The following is a 21,861-nucleotide window of genomic DNA, read 5'->3' on the forward strand; positions in this document are numbered from 1 at the left end:
CATATTGTATACTTTGTCATGTATATGCTACAATAGTATATAACATACCAATGTTCTGATAAATCTCCAGTGTTAGTTACTAATAAATATTTTAAATGGTGGTCTGATAGTTTATATTTTATACACTCCCTATCAATATCTAGTATATCTAAACATAATTACCTTCCAGGTAAAATTTTAAATAAAAAATAAATAAGAACGACTATCTTCTTCAAAAAAAAAAATTTTTCCAATATTTGTAACATATTATAACAAATTTCCAGACTTAATTAATAACAGTATAAAAATATGAACGGTGATCTTAATACAAAGAGATTGGACGCCCCCCACCAAGACCTGTCAGATGCATACAGTTGCCCAGCCAACTTCCTGGAAATTGAAGTTGTAAACCCGATCACTCACGGGATTGGAAACACTGGCAGATATACTGACTATGAAGTTGTTGTCAAGGTTGGATATTAATTTATTTCCAGCAAATATTAAAAAAAAATCAATATTGGTTATGTGATATATATTTATATTACTTGAAGGTTCACTGATTATGAAGTTATTGTCAAGGTTGATAAAATGTATGTTTTTTTATAAAATAAGTATTCATTAATGTTTATTTTATATATATTCTACATATAAGATGTAACTTTATAAGGCGTTAAATCCTGGAGATCCTGATAAGCTAAGCTTATCGGAATGTATACCACAGATGTTCTTGTGCTAAAACTTTATTTCAACTAACGGCGTTTCACTGCTCTCAAATAAATTTAAGAACAGATCTATGGAGTCTATAAAATGTTAACACACATTAGAAAAAAAAAGCAGAAAAAAGCATGTATAATTATGTATAGTATTTATCTAGGTAGTAACTATAAATGGACTTTATGGTTTAAAAACAAAGTTTGGGATAAAAGCATAAAATTATAAAATTGTCTACAAAAAAAACAAATTTAATAAAAGTAGGCACTAACCTCAAAAAGCTCTAAGAATAGGCAAGTTTTAAAAATGAAAATTAAATTGAGTTGTGCAGAAATGTTACGTCATAATAATTTTAACAAATTGTTCAATAAGTTATACAGCTTAAAAACATGAAGTATTAAACTTGCAAGTATATGTGAGTTTTGTGAAATAAATTAGTACATAAATAGACAGAGTTATTTAAAGTAGAATCGTTAGTTATGGGGACAGATATTCGATAAATTTTGCCGCTTATTCAGAAGTAGGTCTTTATCTTCTGCTGCAATTACTGCTCTTTCTGTATTGCAAGTTGGGCAAATTCTACTTACTCCGTTGGATGCATGTTTGATCTTTGAAACAATACTCCACTCCATGTTTGGCCTGAGATCCTGAGTGGAGTATTGTTTCAAAGATCAAACATGCATCCAACGGAGTAAGTAGAATTTGCCCAACTTGCAATACAGAAAGAGCAGTAATTGCAGCAGAAGATAAAGACCTACTTCTGAATAAGCGGCAAGATTTATCGAATATCTGTCCCCATAACCGACGATTCTACTTTAAATAACTCTGTCTATTTATGTACTAATTTATTTCACAAAACTCACATATACTTGCAAGTTTAATACTTCATGTTTTTAAGCTGTATAAATTATTGAACAATTTGTTAAAATTATTATGACGTAACATTTCTGCACAACTCAATTTAATTTTCATTTTTAAAACTTGCCTATTCTTAGAGCTTTTTGAGGTTAGTGCCTACTTTTATTAAATTTGTTTTTTTTGTAGACAATTTTATAATTTTATGCTTTTATCCCAAACTTTGTTTTTAAACCATAAAGTCCATTTATAGTTACTACCTAGATAAATACTATACATAATTATACATGCTTTTTTCTGCTTTTTTTTTCTAATGTGTGTTAACATTTTATAGACTCCGTAGATCTGTTCTTAAATTTATTTGAGAGCAGTGAAACGCCGTTAGTTGAAATAAAGTTTTAGCACAAGAACATCTGTGGTATATTCTAACTATTAAGTTGTAGTGCAGGTAAAATATATACATTTCTTAGGTTACATGACAATTCGAATTTGGACAACTCAAATTCCAACAATTCAAATTCTTAAAAAAAATTTCAAAAGACTATATCTCAATAAGTAATATAAATTAGAAAAAAATATATGTTGATCTTATTAATATCTACAGGCCACCTTTATCTTTTTTGAAAAACCTTAAACATTTTTCAAGACAGTTTAAAAATACTAAAAATAACTATATTTTTTACCTTATTTAAGCTATATCTAAAAAAATATTTAATGTTTTGCAAAAAGAAAAAATACATTGTGTATATTAATATGACCTACATATGTATTTTTTATATTAGACAAATATACATTACTTTTTTGATTGTGGCCCTTTCAATTTTTATTATAAGAATTTGAATGTCCGAACTAGAATAGTCTTGCACCCCATTTCTTAAAAGGGATAATTAGTTGATTTATTTGTTTAATCTTATGCTGATAATTAAGATAGTTAAGTCTTTATATTAATATATTTATTTATCACTGTTGTTTATATTTTAATTTACTTGAAGTATATGTGTATTTTATTAAATTTTTAGTAAAACTTAAATTAAAAAAGTACTTTTTCTATGCATATGTCATTTAAACTTTATTTACTATTTATTTAATTAGTTAATTCATGAAAGTGAGTTTAATAAACTTAATTTTAATTAAATCACAATTGGTATTTTATTTGTGTATTTTTAACATTAGAAATTAGCATTTATATACTGATTGCAATTAATAATAAACAGATTGCTTAATTTATATTTTATTTCACAAAGCTTTTCAAAAGTATACTTATTTAAAGCTATAGAGGAGGTCCAACATATTTTTTTACAAAAATTAACTTTGTCTTTTTTATGAAAGCTTTAAATACAAACTACGAGCCTGTTTTTATAGAATTCAAAAATATCATTTAACTTTTGAGATATATTTTTTTTTGTAAAAAGTTTCTGATACAAGCTTATGGACCGTAAATTTTTTGAGGTCAATTTTCTTGGAAATTTAAAAATTCACTAAAAATCTATCTCCTTCTTCATTTTTCTAGCAATCTTCTTCAAATTTTTAGGAAATGTTCCTTACATTAAAAGGAAAAAACGTTACTTTCGAGTTTTGATCATGTAAAAAAAAAAAAAAAAATATCATAAAAATTATAAACAAAAGTGTTTTAATTTTCAAAAAAATAACATTTTTACAAATTTTTTTTTTAAATTCCGAAGTAACATTTTTTTGTTATTGTACTGTAAGATTTGACTCTGAAAGTTTGAAGAAGATTACTCGAAAAATGTAGGAGGAGATAGATTTTAAATAAAATATTTTTCTTTGCTGTTTCAGTTTTCCCTTTCCATAGGGAACCTGTTATGCGGCCTAACTTTGACTGATCATATCTCAAAATTAATTTGAATTTTTAAAAACCATAAAAAGCATCTTAAAGCTTAGAAAAAAGTCTATAAAATAAGATTAACTTGTAAAAAATGGCTTAACCCCCCTATGGCCTTAATTGTCAAGTGGTAAAAGTTAAATGAAGTTGATAAATTTTTTGTTAGTTAAACAGTTAAAAATAAGTTCAAATTATGACGTATGAATAAATTAATTTAAATAAAAATTTCAGAGTTTAGAATAATAATAAACAAAAAATGTTAAACTTCATTTAACATTTACCACTTGACAATGAAACGAGTATAGTTTTGAAAAACTTTTGAAATAAAATATAAAATAAAATGAGTAATCTATATACAATAAGTTACAAATGATTTTTTCTTATCGTAGTACACAAGAAAATGCATATTTTTAACATATTAGTTAACTTATTTATAAGTTATTGATCTTAAATTAAAGATTCTTTAGATATTAAAATTAGGTTTTGATTTTGTGTTTAGTTTGAAATAATGTGCTTAACTATGTGAAAATAAATAATAAAAGCTAAACAAATAAGTAAAGTTTATACTGCATTGTTTTAAGTTTTATTGGTAATTACTATTTTATAAGCTATAGCGTCATTAAGAATGTTTTAAGTAAAGTCAATTTGATATAGTTTAAAGAAAAATATAATGAGGAATTTGTTAATCAAGTACTTAATTTCACAGGATTAGCTCACAGTGGGCCATTGATCATTTTAGTGACTTCAAAATTAACTAATAGTTTTTTTATTTAATTGTTTAGAGCTGGGCTTCTTTAAAAACTGGGCTTGGTTCTATTTTGCTTTAATTATTTTAAAAGTTATGTAAGCTTAAATGTAGCAAGTTTATCTTGTTTCAAAGTTTATAAATACTTTGTAGAATCCTAAAACAATACCAAAATTAATGCTCACAGCAACTACTATAAGTACCTTAAAAGCTTTAGTACTTTTAAGTTTTTCCTTTTCTGCGGTTTAGTGTTGATTAAAAAAAAGTTGACAATATTTTAACATTTAAACAAAAGTGCAAAACTTCTTATTTAAAAAACTACTATGCTTTCTGATTTTTTTTGGTGTTTTTTGGGCAATATAGAAAATTTTGAGTTAAATTATAAAAATTTTTAAGTCTTTAAGTTTTTAGATTTTAAATAGCTCATTTTACTTTTCGATATTCATTATACCATTTTTAAGAAAAATATTTTTAATAATATATTTCACGTTTTTTTTTTAATTTTATGCAAGCAAATTTTTGACTAAATTTGATTTATTTTGTGTAGTTTTTTACTGTAAAAGGCAAAAACTTGTTGTATTTAAACTTTCTTTACCTTTGAAACACTTGAAGCAAAATACTAACAAAACCAATTTTGAAACAGAGAAATCAAGTTCTTTCTAAGTATGTTTAACTTTTAGATTTTCTATTCAGAAAAATTGTTTTTTAGTCAATGGCCGTTTGATCCTATTTAACCCACTGTGTAGCTGTTTTCATTTTGATAATAATTTTAAAAGTTGTACTAAAATAAAATTGAAACCAAAAGGGTAGGTCCAAGTAATTATAATAAGTTTTAACTCCCTTATTTAAGGCCATAGGGGGGGGGGTAGAAGCCATTTTTTGACCAAAAATAACATATAGACTTATATTATAGTAAATTTCATAATCTTTCAGATGCTTTTTTTAGATTTTAGAAATATTAAGTAACTTTTTTTTTATGACCGGTTATATAAAGGGTTGTCTTTATAAAGGGTATATAAAGGGTAACTTTAAAGCCGTTTTTCTCAAGTTTTTAAAAACGGGCTTTAAAATCTATCTTCTCCTTCATTTTTCAAGCAATCTTCTTCAAATTCTCAGGAAATGTTCCTTACATTATGAGAAAAAAACGTTATTTGTAAATTTTAATAATTAAAAAAAAAAATAATTTTATGACAAAAATAAAAATAAAAAAGTGATTTTTTATCAAAAAAAATTTTTTTTTTTCAAAAAAAAAGGTATTTTTACTTGAAATTTTTTAAAGTTACAAATAACGTTTTTTTTGTTATTGTATAAAGAATAAACTGTGAAAGTTTGAAGAGGATTGCTTAAAAAATGAAGGAGGAGATAGATTTTGAATGCATTAGTCTTTTTTTGCTGTTTTAGTTTTTCCTTTCCCATAAGGAACCTGTTATGCGGCCCGACTTTGGCCGGTCATATCTCAAAAACTAATTCGAATTTTTAAAAACGGTAAAAAGCAACTTGAAGCTTAGTAAAAACTCTATAAAATAAGATCAACTTGTAAAAAACATGGCCTACCCCCCTATGGCCTTAAATGCTTTAAGCATAAGCTATAATTTTGTTTTCCATTAGTTTTTTTATCTTATTTCTGAGAAAGAATCAGTTATGTAGAAATTTTCCCAATTTTATACACAAACACAGTTTCCAAGTATAATTTGTAATTTAAAATGCATTATTTTAGTTCAGTAAATAAAAACAGTTCTCACTTAAAGTTTGAATAAATAATCTTTTACAAATATGAAATACACAAGTTTGATAAAAGTTTTACTAAAACTTTCGACATGTTTTGGCATAAACTTTTTGCTTTACTATTGATTTCAATTCATTGATTTTCTTATCCTAAATCAATGAAAAAAATGTGTTTTATATTTATATCCAACTTAAATGCTGCTAAATAAAAATAAATAAAGCGTGTATACAAACATTATTTTTATAATTATCACGTTTTACTGATTTTAGTTTATATAATATGTTTTGGTTTTAAGAAAACAAATAGAGAGATCTCAACTGCTGGAGGAGAAGTAATATATTTATTCTTTCAAAAATTTATTTTACAAACTAAGTTTCGGTCAAAGACCTCTTCAGTGCTTAAATAAATCTTATTCAAATAGAATCATTTCTATTTGAATAAGATTTATTTAAGCACTGAAGAGGTCTTTGACCGAAACTTAGTTTGTAAAATAAATTTTTGAAAGAATAAATATATGATTTTAGTTTATGTCAACTATGAAAAATACTTTTATTTTAAAAAGGTGTTGTATTTCTAAAAAATAGAATGTTAAAATCTTTTAGTTAAACATTTTTTGTTATCATATTTTGAATTGTAACAAAAGTAAGTTAACTGATTTAAGTATTTTACTCTACATTTATGTCTTTTAAGTTCATTTTTTATTTTAACCAGTATGCAAATTTTTTTAATGATAATATACTAATGTACTATATTTTTAACTATATACAATGTTTGTGTTTAAATTGTTTTTAATAAAGATTAAGGTTTTTATCAAAATCCGTTTATTTTAAAACTTTTAAAATTTTATTTTTCTCTTAAAAATAGTTTCAATAGATTACCCAAATATCTACATTATTGATAACAAACTAATTTTTTACGTAATAAGTTTTAGATAACCTGTTTAGAAGTATGAACATTTTTATTATTAATAAATTTTTAATCATCTTATCAATTTTTTTTTTAATTACTTTTAAAGCGTGTAAGTAATATATTTTTTATAAATTTAACTTTTATTTAGAGATGATACTATTTTATATAACCAGATAAGCTTTCTAATTAAGTTTTGTTATAAACAAATTAGCAATAAAAGTTATCCGGAAGTTATCAAACAAAAAATCGTTCATTACACGCATGAAATAGTTGTAATGCAAAAAAGTTTGACATCATTAGTTTGTTTTTTTTTTTCCAATAATTTTTTTTTTGTCTAACTTCACTACACTTAAAAATAATTTACCTAAAAGCTACAATACTTCTCAAAGTTATATACTGGTATTTTTAAATTTCCTTTGAATAGTTTTTCCTATTTTTGCTTAACAGTATAAACTACAATTTAATGAGGAAATAGACAAGGTGCTATGCATTTAGAAGAAAGATAAGTTTTACGTTAAATAAAATGAAGTTAAACTTAGCTTAAAAAATATTCGTTTTGTATTTGAAAAAAAAAATTAATTATAACTTTTCATAAACTTTGAATTGCAGTTAAAAACATTTATGTGTTTGTACCAAAGCATTGAAATCGAAAAAATATATATATCCTACGTTATTTCATGAAAATGTTATTTTAAGATGTTTAAATCAAATTTATATTTACGATTAAATTTTTTTTATATAGACCAGTGTTTAGTGTTTAGAAGTTTATTTTAAACCACAGTCAGTTAACAATACTAAATAGAGTAATTAATAAAAGAAAAAATAAAGAACAGTTAACGTAAGCTAAACATTAACAATAAAGTTGTGTGAATTAATTAACTGATAGTAATCAGGAATCTTGTTCTGATCAAGACAATACTTTAAAGGTATCCAAGTGGTTCACGACTCGATAACCTAAAGATTTTTTTGTGCACCAGGTCCTTAGACCAAATGTTTTGAGCGTCTTTTTTTTTATCGTTCGATAAACTTATGATAAAAGTAATTTAGCATAGAATAAAAGCAGCAATGTAAATATATAAATTTGTTATAGACAATGCAGTATTTTACACAGACCAACTTACCTTTATTCAAGATGAAATATTCTTCAAAGGAAATTGTTCAATTAGTTAACAGATATGTTTTATAACAAAATAACTTGACTGATGTAAATAACTTATTTAAAAATAATTTCATGTTGTTTATAACAAACCAAATTACCCGTTTTCAAAATCAAAGACTCTTAGATTCACCTGTCCGAGTAGCATAATTTATTAAGTTTATCTCATATATTTGGTTGAATTTATTACAGGTACTGTATGTGATACATTATATCGAACTTGAATTTTTTTTTTAAGTTTGCAGGAGATACAAAGTTAATAATATAAGTTATACCATAGGGGATAACATTTATACAGATATGATGTTGTACTTATCTTATTTTATCATTTCAACAGACCAACTTACCCGTTTTTAAGATGAAAGATTCTTCAGTTCGCAGGAGATATAAAATTAATAATATATAAATTTGTATCTTCTACGAACTGATAAGTTATACCACAAGAGATAACATATATTACAGATATGATGTTGTGCTTATGTTATTTTATTTACAGACCAACCTACCCGTTTTCAAAATGAAGGATTCATCGGTTCGCAGGAGATACAGCGAATTCGAATGGCTCGTAGATGAACTGGACAGAGACAGCAAGGTATATTATTTGTATTTATTTATAAATATGTGTGCTTATTTATCTTATATAGGTACATGATTGTTTTGGATTTTATTCAGAAATCTAGCTAGATATCATGAATTAAAAGTATTTTTTTTTCCTCAAAAGTTATATTTTTTCAAGTATTATGTAATTTTGTTAATGCTATGATACTTTAAGTTTTCAAGCTTGTAATCTTAAGTATTTTATTTTTTTCTCTTGCTACTTATGATAAACTTTATAACAATAAGCCTCTAGTTTGACTAACTTAGGAAAGTTTTTGTCAATCAAGTTGGATTTTTTTGCTGAAAAAAGTAGCAACAAAATTACACTACAACTTAATACTTTGTATTTAGCAATAGCTACTGAAAATTCTGCTTTAATTTTAGAACATCAGTAAAACTTAAGTTGATAATCATTATTACAACTAAAACATCTCTACAAGGTTAAATTATGAGAGTTGTGCTTTTAATGTCATATTGTTTAGATAAATATATTTCCTGTTATGACACCTGAACCTCAAGTTTAGTTGATTTTTTTATTATTTTAAAGAAAGTAGTTAAATACCAGGAAAACTTACAAAGGTTATGCGAACCATAATATCTTCCCAAAACGATATTGATTTATTTCTTACCTTGTGATCCATCTATTTGGCATCACCGTTATATATTAAACAAATTTATACGTTTTTAACAGATAGTAGTTATCCTCTATTACTAGCAATTTTATGAAAACTGTCATACGTTTGATATCTCAATAAAGTTATATAAGTCGCATGTTATAAATTTCATTTATTACAGACAGTTGTAAATATAATTTTTTTGTATTAACATTTTATGATAACAGATAGTTGTAAATATATTTATTATGTAATTTATTAGTTGTGTTACAATATTTAAATATTATCATATTAAAACTTTAACTTATTATAACAGATAGTTATATTTTTTTTTATATTCAAATATTATTGTACTAAACTTAATTTTTTCATTACAGATAGTAGTTCCCCCGCTGCCTGGCAAAGCGCTGAAACTTCAATTTTCTCAATTTTTCGGTAAAAAGAACGGAATTTATGACGAATCTTTCATTGAAGAAAGAAGGAAAGCTTTGGAAGTTTTTATTAACAAGTTTGTTATGTTATTTATTTTTTATAAGAAATTGGAAAACTTTATTAAAAGTTTGTTTTAGTTTATACAAATAGTATTAAGTTTTTAGGTAGCTTTTAAAGTTTTTGTTACTAATTATAAATTTTTTTTAAATATCAATTTTTTATAAACACTTATTATCGAGTTTATATGTAAATACTAAAGGTTTTATAAAAAGTTCTGGTCGATAGTGCTCGACAAATTAAATTGGAGCTAAATATTTATCTATTTATATAAAAACTATATTTTATACAGCTGTTTTATACATGAAATATAAAGTTTCATGTACTTCTCAGTAAGCTACAGCTTATTATAATAGTAAACAAAAATTTAGATTTTGAAAATTTTTCTAATAATTGTGACGTAGTAATGATACAGTTTATTGTACAGTTAGCTGAATTTAAAAATAATACGCTGTAGTTGTTAATTTATGCATTTTAGGAAAGTTTAGAAAGGTTATTTTAGAAAAATGTTTTAAGCTATTAGAAAAATTTTTTTGGGCTGTTGGAAAAATTTAATAAAATATTCGTGTTTACCGCTTAAAATTTATTTTATTTTAATATTTAGTTGGTTCTAATTTTGTTAAAATAGTATTTTTGATAATGGATACATATGTTTTGTCTTTCGCTTTTCTTGTTTAGTGTTACGTTCTTATCTGATTTTACGATTTCTAATTTTTCTAAGTTACAAAGTTTGCAGCCGAATTTAGTATTGAATTTTTATTTTGTCCTGTTTAATATTTCTTATTTTATTTTGTAGTCTGTATTTTTATCTTTTAAATTCCAAATGTAGTTTGCTAGTTCTGTTGTGTATCTTTTGTTAATATTGTTGAATGATGATTTGTGGTTTCTGTATTTTTGTTTAAAAGTATTTCCGGTGGATCCAATACACTGCTTTGTTGTTTTATTTGATGTTACTGTTGCTTTATAAATTATATTTGACACTAAGCATTCGTTATTTAAAGGGCAAGGTTCTTTACTGCAATTAAAAAGTTTATCTTTTATGGTGCTTTTATCGTCTATTTTGTTTTGGTTTAATATTTTATTGTTGTGAGCTATTTATTTACTACTGAAATTGTTTGTACAACTGTAAGATATTTTAATTGTATTTCGGTCAAATATTTTATGGAATGGGTGGTTTTCGTCAAATGATGTGGTAATCAGATTTAAGAATTGTTTGCCTAGTTTTGAACTTACATTTAGACTAAATGGTAGACAAAAGACAAAACATATGTATCCATTATAAAAAACACTTTTTTAACAAAATTAGAACCAACTAAATATTAAAATAAAATAAATTTTAAGCGGCAAACACGAGTATTTTATAACATTTTTCCAACAGCCCAAAAAATTTTTCTAATAGCTTAAAACATTTTTCTAAAATAACCTTTCTAAACTTTCCTAAAATGCATAAATTAACAACTACACAGGGTTGCCACTCGGTCAGGAAAAGTCAGGAAATCAGGAAAAGTCAGGAAAAATTTAAAAAAATTACAAAAGTCAGGAAAAGTCAGGAAAAAATAGGGGGTTTTGAAAAAAAGTCAGGAAAAGTCAGGAAATTTGCTAAAATTAAAAGAAAAGTCAGATTTTGTCAGTTTAAATTTACAAAACTCCTTGTTTTCAAAAGCCTTCAAATGGTAAAAAATAAATTAAAAGTCTTAAAAAGTCAGAAAAAAATTCCGAAATTTCTCCAGAAATTTACAAAAATATTTAATTTTATTTCCAATGCCTTCATCTGGTGTAAATTAGTAAAATATCCTTTATAATACTGTAAAAATTTTCTATTTTCATATTGAACAAGTACCCTACTTGAACAAGCAGATTTTGTAAGCTTTTTAGTATTGATGATCTGTAGCAAGGACACTTCCATGGTGAAACTGTGATATATACACTAAAGTTTATCTTGCATAATTTTAGAATCTAAGTGTTTTTTGTTTAAGTAAATAATTGAGTTTTTTATAACTAAGCAGTTAGTTTAGTATTTTATGTAACAAAAAAATATGTATACTTTACCTCTTTATAATTTTTTAAAAAATTGTTTAAATTTATAAAATAAGTTACAAGAGAGGTATATGCCAAGATTAAGTTTAATTATTATTTGTTTTTTTTTCTAGAGTAACTTAAGTTTTTAAAGTAAATAAGAGTATATTTGTATGTTACAAATTTTATACTAAATGATAAGAGAAATGTTTTATACAACAGATATATAGTTTAATTTTTTATGTCTTGTTTTTACAGTTGATTAAGTATATTCTTTTTAATTGATTTTTAATTTAAAGATTTCATATTAAACAGTTTGGGTAGTATTTTATTAAACTAAGTGAACAATTGATATAAGTAAAACATGTTTTAAGTAAATACTTTTTATTGTTAGATATTTTTAACTTCTAGGTTATTTTACAACTTATATGCTAAGTCTGACTAAAGTTTACTTTTTTAGTTAGATAAATAGCTTATTACTGGTAAAGAGTAAATTTATTTTTCGTATAAAGGTGTTAGATTAAAATTATTTGTACAGAAAACTATTACTTTATGTATTGGGTTTTCAAACTCAGACTAACCATTGTTATTCTTATCAGATCAGTATTTAATTGTTTTTTTCATATTTTAATTATGCCAAAGTTTACATATTTTAAGAATTCTTATATGAAAGTTCCTAATATGTCGTTTGTTTATCTAGATACATTTATGCTAGGAAATGCCAAAATTTTTTCAGACAAGCTGTGTTTATAAGGTAATAATACAATGCTGATAGAGCTGTTTTTTACAAACATCAATCATACACAGATGGTTTAAGTGATGTACTGGAAGTTTGATGATAGAATTCAGCAAAAAACTGTTGTTTTTAACCTGTATTAAAATTAGATTGAAAGCTTTATATAATTTTAAGTGTTAGGTTATGTATTTTATAATAAATTTAACTTAAGAATTTGATTTAGAAAAGTCAGGAAAATTTTAGTAAAAAGTCAGGAAAAAGTCAGGAAAAGTCAGGAAATTTTTCTCAGCATGATCAGTGGCAACCATGACTACAGCGTATTACTTTCAAATTCAGCTAACTGTACAATAAACTGTATCCTTACTACGTCACAATTATCAAAGAAATTTTCAAAATCTAAATTTCTGTTTACTATTATACAGGGTTGCCACTTTACCTGGAAACCTGAAAAAACCTTGAAAAACCTGGAATTTTGATCAAAAAACCTGGGATTTTTAATAATTTTAACATTTTTAGTATTAAAATTTCAATTTGACGGAAAAAATCTATTATATAAATAAGATTTATTTGTCAACATCAAAATTGTTTTTATTTAAAAACACATTTAAAGTAACTTTACAGCATCTTTTAAATGTATTTGTACTATTTAACACAGATTCGTTTATAGAAATTAACTTAAAAATAGATAGAAAAATGTTTACTTTTAAAAACCTGGAAGAAATTTAGAAAACCTGGAATTTTTTTTTTTAAATGAGTTGCAACCCTATGTTATAATAAACTGTAGCTTACTGAGGAGTACATGAAACTTTATATTTCATGTATGAAACAGCTGTATAAATTATAGTTTTTATATAATTAGATAAATAAATTTAAATTAAAAGGTGTTTAAAATTTCCATTACTAAGTTAATAGTTAATTGAAATAAGATAACTACAAATAATTAAAATATTAAAAAAAGTATTGCAAGAAATGTTGAAGTTAAGATTATAAAAAATTTAAAATAAGTTAATTAAAAGAGTTTTTGGTAATTTGTTAGCAAATAAGATTTTATATCTATTATGATAGTGTTGGTACTTGTAGCCAACAAAAGTTAATCTTTGTTCTTTAGTTGTAATGTATCAATATGACAAAAGATTTATTCATTATTTCATGAAAATATTATTTTAAAGTTAAGTATTTTCTTTCAAACAAAATATTTCTCAAGGTTGCAAACTGTAAAACTAGTACTTAAAAACTTTTTTAAATAACATTTTTTATAAACCAATAAGGCTTAAAAAAGTTTTTGAGAACAATTTTATAGCAGTTATTGAACTAAAACTAGTTTTCAAACTATGTGAGGTATAAATTTTTGTTAAAGTCACATGAATAAAAATAATAATTTAGTTAGCCGAATCTCATAGAAGACATCATATGTAAACAAGTTAGTTTAATCAATCAAATTAGCTTCAAGTTCAAAATATTACTAACTACCAATTAACAAATAAACGTTAATTACAAAAAATATAAATAAACAATTTTAATAAAATACTTATATTGGAAATATATTTATATTTATATTGTAGTGAAGTTACTTCAATAGGATCTTTTGCTAGCAAACAATTAAACCTAAATTTTGAACAGTTATATTGGAAATAGAAATGTAAGATTAAGACTAAAGTTATTATTACTAATAAAAATAAAGTACTATCAAGTTACGTCATAATGTTTGTCATTTATAAAAATTACATTTTAAAATCACGACAATCAATTGGCAACACTTTTTAAAAGTTTTTTAATAATTTTATATTTTGTATTATTGTTTTTTTTATTATTAATGAAAATTTGATTAAGATATTACAAAAATTGTGGTATATTTCTTTACATAGTTTTAACTAGATTTAATTTGCTTTCAAATATTTTTGAATAGGACTATTTCTTCTGTTCAATTGTTTACGGTATTAAAAGCTTTTTATAATAGATTAAAATTTTGATTAAGTTCAATTTAAACAAATACCTAAAAAATTAAAACATTAATCCTTGTTTGTAAATAAAGTTTATCAAGTAAGAACATTGAAAAAAGCCTTGATTTAATCTAAACTATATAACTAATTTAAAATTATTCTAGTTGAACTAATTTTAAGTTTTTAAAGTTAATTACACTGTTATCTCTAATTTAACTCCAACAAAAAAGTGCATTTTAAAAAATTCACATAAGTTTTTAAAAAATTAAAAAATTTAAAATAAAACATCAATAAATTCGTTGCATAATTTTGCTTTCGTCAAAAAGAACTTTTAAAATTGAATAAAAGAAGCTCTAAATTTATCTGGTTTTTATAAATTAAAGCCCCATATATCGATTCATATTAAGAAATCTTAAAAGATTAATATAAATTATGAAATCATATTGATTAATAAAGGGAAAGCTACTATCGCATTGTGGAAATTTTGAAAGAATTATTTTAGTTTAAATTGTCTTTGAAAAGCTCTGCTTTTCAAATTTTTTTAAATTTTCACAGCTTTTCAAAGAAAAACATAGTTTAAAGTGATACTACATAGAGTAGAAAGTTATATACTAATAATTTACTTAAGAACTTTATGACCTACGTTATATTAAAATACCATTTTATTATTAATATCAGCTAACTTAAAGTATTATGAGTTATAAATAATTAAAGTCTTTAAAACTTTACATCTGTACAGTTCTGTTAGATTTGGATTAAGGATAATAATAATAAGTGTTTTGAATATGTATCAATTTGGTGATAAATTTAATTAAATGTAACAACTAACTTTTTATTGTAACATACACGCTTTATAGTTTTATCTATAAAAATAAATTATAAGTTTGTTTGAGCACAGAAACTTAATATAACTATTATTAATGTTTGTTTTTTAATTTTTCTATTAGTTAATTAAAGTTGGAAAATACAGTAGTTACAAGTCAAAAAAGTTCAATAGTTCATATAAACATTAATTTTTTATCAAAAATTGTTTACTATTGGTTTTTTGTTGTTATGAGTAAATAAATAGATTTATATCGATGTACACAAGTTAAAAAGTTTATAAAACTTAAAAAAGTTATATTTATAATGATTACAATTTTTTTCGCTTAAAAATCAGTAAATTTGTTTAACTATGTTATTTCAAAAATTGAATTCTTTTCACTCCTTTTAAGTACTTTTACTTAATGTGAGCTTAAAACCTTTAAAAAATGTTTCAACTTATTGTACATGTTACTAAGTAGGGTATATTTTGTTTAAAAACAAAAAAAAAAACTACATATTTCAATATTTTTCCTTAAAAGTTTTATTTGTTAACTTTAAATCTACTGTTGATTTGTAAACTAGACTATACAGTACTAAATTTCAGTTAATAAAACAGGGCTGCCAAAAAACCTAAAATCCTGGAAAAACCTGGAATTTGAGAAATTTTGAAAAAAAAAAACAACTGGAATTGTGAATAAAAATCACTAAAAAACCTGGAATTTTAAACAATTTTACTCGTTAAGTAGTAAAATTTTAATTTGACACCAAAAATCTACCATAACGATAAAAAAAAAGTTGTTCTCATCAAAAAAGTTTTTAATAAAAAACAAATTTAAACTAGCTTTACAGTATCTTTTCAATGTTTTTATACTATTTGACACAGATTTTTACCTTTAACTTAACTTTAAACTAAAAATATACCCAACAACTGTACTTTTAAAAACCTGGAACAAATTTCTCAAAAACAAAATTGGTAACACTGAAAAATCAAGTAAAGTTTTAAGAGTACACGTATCATTTAGTTTCAACCAAGGTTTCAAACTTGAGTTGATACATTTTGATTTTGTTTTGTTAATGAAATGCAAAGCTGTTTATTTATGACTTTATCACCTATTATTATTAAGTATTAAATTTGAATTTTGCTTTACACAAAATAGAAAATTCTTGCACATTTAAGTGATTGAAAATAATTAATTTTAATTTTGTCTTATACATTACATCATCAGTAATAGTTTGTTTTCAATAAGAAACGCATATATGCTTGATAAAATATAATATTGTTAAGTAGAAGTTCATGAGTATAATCATTTTACTAAACAGGGTTCAGTGTCACTACTAGTGTATAATGAAAATTTTTTTATGTTTTTCGAATCATATATTTGAGCAATAGATTATAAGTGTTATCATTTTTATTTAATCAAACAGAGTTGCACGTCATCCATTAGATCAGAATGATAAATTTCTTCCTATGTTTTTAACATTGAAAATAATAAACATAACTTTTTAATATTTCTATCAATTATGTATATACGTATATTCGTAATGAAAAGTATCTCTACGTGTTTTAATTAAAAAATTAATACGTACAAATTTTATAGAAAAATATATTTTTTACATTTGTTTAGCATTAAAAGTGTAATCAAATATATATTTATTAATTTTAACATACAATTATTAAACAGGGTCGCAGGTCATCCGTTAGCTCAGAATGAGATATGTCTTCACAGTTTTTTACAATAAAGAAATAATTAATACAATTTTCTAATGTTAATATTTTTTATATTTATTAAACAGGGTCGCAGGTCACCCACTAGCTCAGAATGAGAAATGTCTTCACATGTTCTTACAATAAATAATAAATACAATTTTCTAATGTTAATATTTATTATATCTATTAAACAGGGTCGCAGGTCACCCACTAGCACAGAATGAGAAATGTCTTCACATGTTCTTGCAGGAGAAATCAATCGACAAACAGTATGTTCCCGGTAAAGTAAGGAACACCTGAGTTGATTAAGTGGTAATTGATCCTTAATCTTTAGTTAGTTTTGAAATCATTGTCTAGTTGATTATTAGCTACAAAGCTTAAAATGTTTATATGAAATTAAATATGTTTTCACATGATAAAAAAGGACCTTTTTTAAGCAAAATATGTTTGTTGAAAACTTAAAAAATAAAACTATTTAACAATTGTTGATTACACTTGGTAGCTTTGATTAAGCTAGAAACTTTTCATTAAACTAACTAAATTTTAAAGTGTTTTTACTACTAAAGCCTGTGTTTAAAAGTTTTCTCTTCTCTAAAAAAAACTGATCTAACATTTTTTTCTTTATAAAAATTGAAGCTATTTTAATTAAAAAACCTGATTTTCTTTAAAAGCAATTATTATTTATCTCTTTTTTCACAACTATTTTGTTTCACCCTTTTTTTTTGATAATTTTTGAAAGCAATCTTTTGGGTTATATATATTTATTTTCAAGTGTATTTTAAATTTGCTGGTAATATTCTTTTTGTTTGATATAAATGTGTGTCAAATTAACCCTTTTTCTTAGCCATGTGCTTCAAATTACTAACAAAGATTACTTGACTAAATATTTGAATACTTTTTTATCTTTGTAAAATACGACTATTTTTTTTCCACCCAGTTTGTAAGGTTTACATAAATATTAAAGAAAAACATGCTCTAAAAAATAAAGTACTTGAAATTTTTTTAAGAGATTAACATCTACAAATTTTTTTTCATTCCTAATATTTTACTTTCTCATATTTATACCGACTAATACGTGTATTTATTTTAAAATTGTAAATAAACTTTCATAATCATTGTAACTTTAAACAATAGTTTCTAAATACTATATGATTTATACTTTCTATAAATAATACTGAATTAACTGCAGCTATTTAAAAATAATAAGTGTAATAAACGCATTCTTGAATTTTATTTTTGTAGTTTTTATTAGTGCAATATGCTTAAAAAACCAAAAAAAAAATGTATAAAAAACTATTACCATACCCTAACAAACTAAGTTTAATAAAACATTTAAATTTAGATATTATTGACGTTATCAAAAGTAAATGTTATAAAGAAGCTGTTGCTGGTGATTTAGCTAAAATTTATACCAAATTAGTCTTAATCAACAAAAATCAATTTTCAAATTGATTTATCATAAAATTTTGCTGACGGCGTTATTTCAGCTTTTTATATACTTTCCGACGACAGTCATTCTAATATAAGGGGAATTTTTTTTTCTTTGGAATTTAAATTTCAAAACACGACAACATTTTTGTTTTTAAATAATTTGTTTACAGAAATTAATAGTACAATTAAAATAAATTATGTTTTTTTAGTTTAAGTTTATTTGGTCGGTGCTAGAGACTTTATAACAAGTGAAACATTTTGGCTTTTTTTTTTTGGTCCTCGCAGCGTTCGAAAAACACGTTTATTTTTTAAATACTAAACTAATCTTATTAGTCAGTATCTTTCTTTTTTATAAAAACTTAATATTTCTAAATAAAATACTTTTTGTTTTTTTTTTTAGTTTTATTCTTAAACTGGGGTCTTCTTGATCAAAAACTTTTTAACTCTGTAATAAAGAATTTTTTTAAATATCTTAAAGTTGAAAAAATCATTAAAAATAGTAAGACTTTATCAGAAGTATTAAATACTAATTTTAGACTATCTTTTTATTAAATTTATTAGAATTGTTGGCTTTGGTTTTCGTCTATCTAAAATAGAGTTTCCCAAAGTGGGCCAAGTGGCCCCCTAGGGGGCCATGAGGCTATAACTTGAAACTTACACTAGATATTCTTGAGTTGCAGATGAAAAGCAAAAAAAAAAGGTCTTATGTGTATTTTGTGGTAGTTTAGAAACTTACACTAGATATTCTTGAGTTGCAGACGAAGAGCAAAAAAAAAAGATGTTAGGTGTTTTTTATTGTAGTTTATGAGTAATCTTGTTGAAGGGGGCAATTGCTTTTTCAATTTCTTTAAAGTGGACCATTTGCAAAAAAGTTTGGGAAACCCTGATCTAAAACAATAATAAATAGCTTAGAATAAGACTTTTATCAGTAGAAACCTGTTGTTAATACTTTAATTATCTCTATTTTAAACACTGATTAAAGTTGTTAATGAATAAACAACATATATTAACGTTCTTTTAAAAACTAAGCATTTTAATCAAGATCAATACTTATTTTTAATATTAAATGTTTTATAATAACAGGTTAAAAACATTTTATAGTACTTGTCATAAGTACTATTTGTTAGAAGTCTAGGATTATCTGTGTTTAAGACCACTAAAAAGGTGTACTCTACAACTCACATCAATATATTTACTTAAGGAGTTTTAGGGTTGTTTTTGACCTGATGTGAATATTTGTCATTTTCTACACCAACTTTAGCAGTATTTGATCTTCAAGTTATATTTTTTCTTAAACCTCATTTTAAGTTTACTACGTAGTATATTATGACTTATTTTTTAAACTAAGCTAAGACATATAAATTTTTACTTTTCCTTATAGTTGTATTCAAGTTGTTTCAAATAAGCTTCAAAACTTAATTTGTCCAAAATACCTTAAAATATCTTTTAAATTATGAAAAACTTCTAGCAATATCTTAAATTATCATAAATTTTGCAATCTTTAAATAATTAATTATTAACTATCTAATTTAATTCAGTGAGTATAGGTTTGTTTTTTAAAATGTATGTGATGAATACAGTTGTTCAATAATTTTTTTTTACATATTGAGCACTCTAGTTCATACAGTTTTATAACTTATGTAATATAGCCCCTTTTTAGAAAGGCACTCTATTGAAACTGTTGATATGAACTCAAGGAATGACTCGAAGCACATGAGAATAGACTATTCTTTAAAAAACAATCATTTAGCATGTAGTCCAGGGTTTCCCAAAGTGGGCCATGACAATTGTTCAGGGGGCACGAGCAGCAAAGAGAGGAATGAAGGAGCCATAGCTTTTTAATATCTTTAAAGGGGGCCATTTGAAAAAAGTTTGGGAAACCCTGATGCAAAAGTTATATCAGAAACTATACAAATTTGTTCAAAATCTATGTTGGAAAACCTAATGGTATTCAAGAGTTTATGCGAATTTACTTGATAATGATAACTTAAACAACACTTATTTCGGCTTTCCAACCAAATAATCTGCGCTTGAATGCGAAGAGCTCAAGTACTTCGAGCATGACTTTTACTTAGTTAGGTCCATTGAATTCAGAGAATGTAAATTCCCATTTCCAGAAAAAGTTGTCCGCCGACATAAAGAGAATTAAATCGACAAATGAACTAATTATTTTTAGTGGCAAAACCTACAATCTCTGAATTATTAGCAAAACTAGCTAAAATAGGTTAACGAAAAACTCCTTGACTAATGTCTATAAGATAGCTTCTAAAAACTGTTTTAAGCAAATTAATCTGAAGGCAGCATCGTAAATAAAAGAATTGAGTATTAGAGGTAAAGTTAAAGGCTCCACCGAAAAAGAGCCTTTATAACAGTCAAAGACCATAAGCAAAACTTTCATAACTAACTAGAAAGTAAATTAATTAACACGATGAATCAAGTATTGGAGTTATTTATATAAAGATACTTGATAAAATAAAAAAAATATCTAAAACTAATTTAGTTCAATGGAAAAATTCCTTTAAATTTATTGATCGGTTCAATAAAATACAATAAAAAGAACAATAAATTTCCTGAAGTTTGATATTGAGAAGTTCTATCCTTCTATGACATATAGAGCTATCTAATGCAATAAAGTTCACATAAAGTTACATTTAAATAAACCCTCAAGACAAAAGAATAGTTATTCATTCCTGCATGAGTGTACTGTCTGACTTCAACGGTACGGCATGGGTAAAGAAATAATACACCAGTAATTTTGATGTTGCTATTGGCAGTTATATGCATGCTGAGATCTTCGATCTAATATGTCTTTATATGTTATTTGATTTATCTTCCGTGAATAGTTTATTATCTTTAGGCCTTTATCATGACCATAGTTTAGCCGTTTTTAATAGATCTAAGTGCGAAAATGAAAGAGCAATAAAAAGAATTAGAAGTACACCTAACTTCTACCGATTTAAGATTTCTGAGGAATTTAGTTTAATCCAAAAGGTTTTTTAAACATTAGCGTGAACTGAAGTAGTAACACCTTTGCACCATATGAAAAGGATAATTTAAACGTAAAATACATAAATGATGGATCTAATCATTCCAAGTTAACAAGAAAAGACATAAGCTCAATGATTAATAACAGACTAACCAAACTTTCTAGTAACAAAAAGATAGTTGATAGCATCAAAAAAGGATATAATGAAGTATTAACTTCAAGCAGACATGATAGGCGAAAAGGCTATCTGAATTCTAATTGTAAAAAGACCAAAAAATAAAAACAAATTGTATATTTTAATCCTCCGTTTTGCAATTCTCTATAAACCAATACGGGAAAGAGATTTTTGGATCTTGTTCGTCTACATTTTTCCAAAAACAATAATTTTCACAAGATTTTTAACGTGAGTATAATCAAAATATCGCACAGCTATTTGTTTTTCTAATATGAAAAACATTATCAACTCGCACAACAAAAAAAAATTAGAGGCTGAAAAAAAAACAAACAGAACGTGCAATTGCATAAACAAAATGAATCGCCCATTTAATGTTGAAATCTAAAGGTATATATAAAGCAACAGTCAGAGATAAGGAATGCATTGGTTCTTGGGGGTTTC

At 24.4% G+C, this 21,861-nt stretch overlaps 1 protein-coding gene across 1 annotated transcript; it reads left to right on the forward strand.

The window, feature by feature from the left end:
• The first annotated feature begins 267 nt into the window (after nt 1-267).
• Nucleotides 268-17,900, forward strand: LOC145841767 (sorting nexin-12-like). Its single transcript, XM_082949122.1, has 4 exons — nt 268-450; nt 8,421-8,516; nt 9,513-9,643; nt 17,023-17,900. The coding sequence occupies exons 1-4, from the start codon at nt 289-291 to the stop codon at nt 17,126-17,128; spliced, it is 495 nt and encodes a 164-aa protein (XP_082805248.1). The 5' UTR covers nt 268-288; the 3' UTR covers nt 17,129-17,900.
• Nucleotides 17,901-21,861: the final 3,961 nt, after the last annotated feature.

The sequence above is a fragment of the Thalia democratica genome, chromosome 7 (assembly GCF_965202585.1).
Source record: "Thalia democratica chromosome 7, ktThaDemo2.hap1.1, whole genome shotgun sequence".
Lineage (NCBI taxonomy): Eukaryota > Metazoa > Chordata > Thaliacea > Salpida > Salpidae > Thalia > Thalia democratica.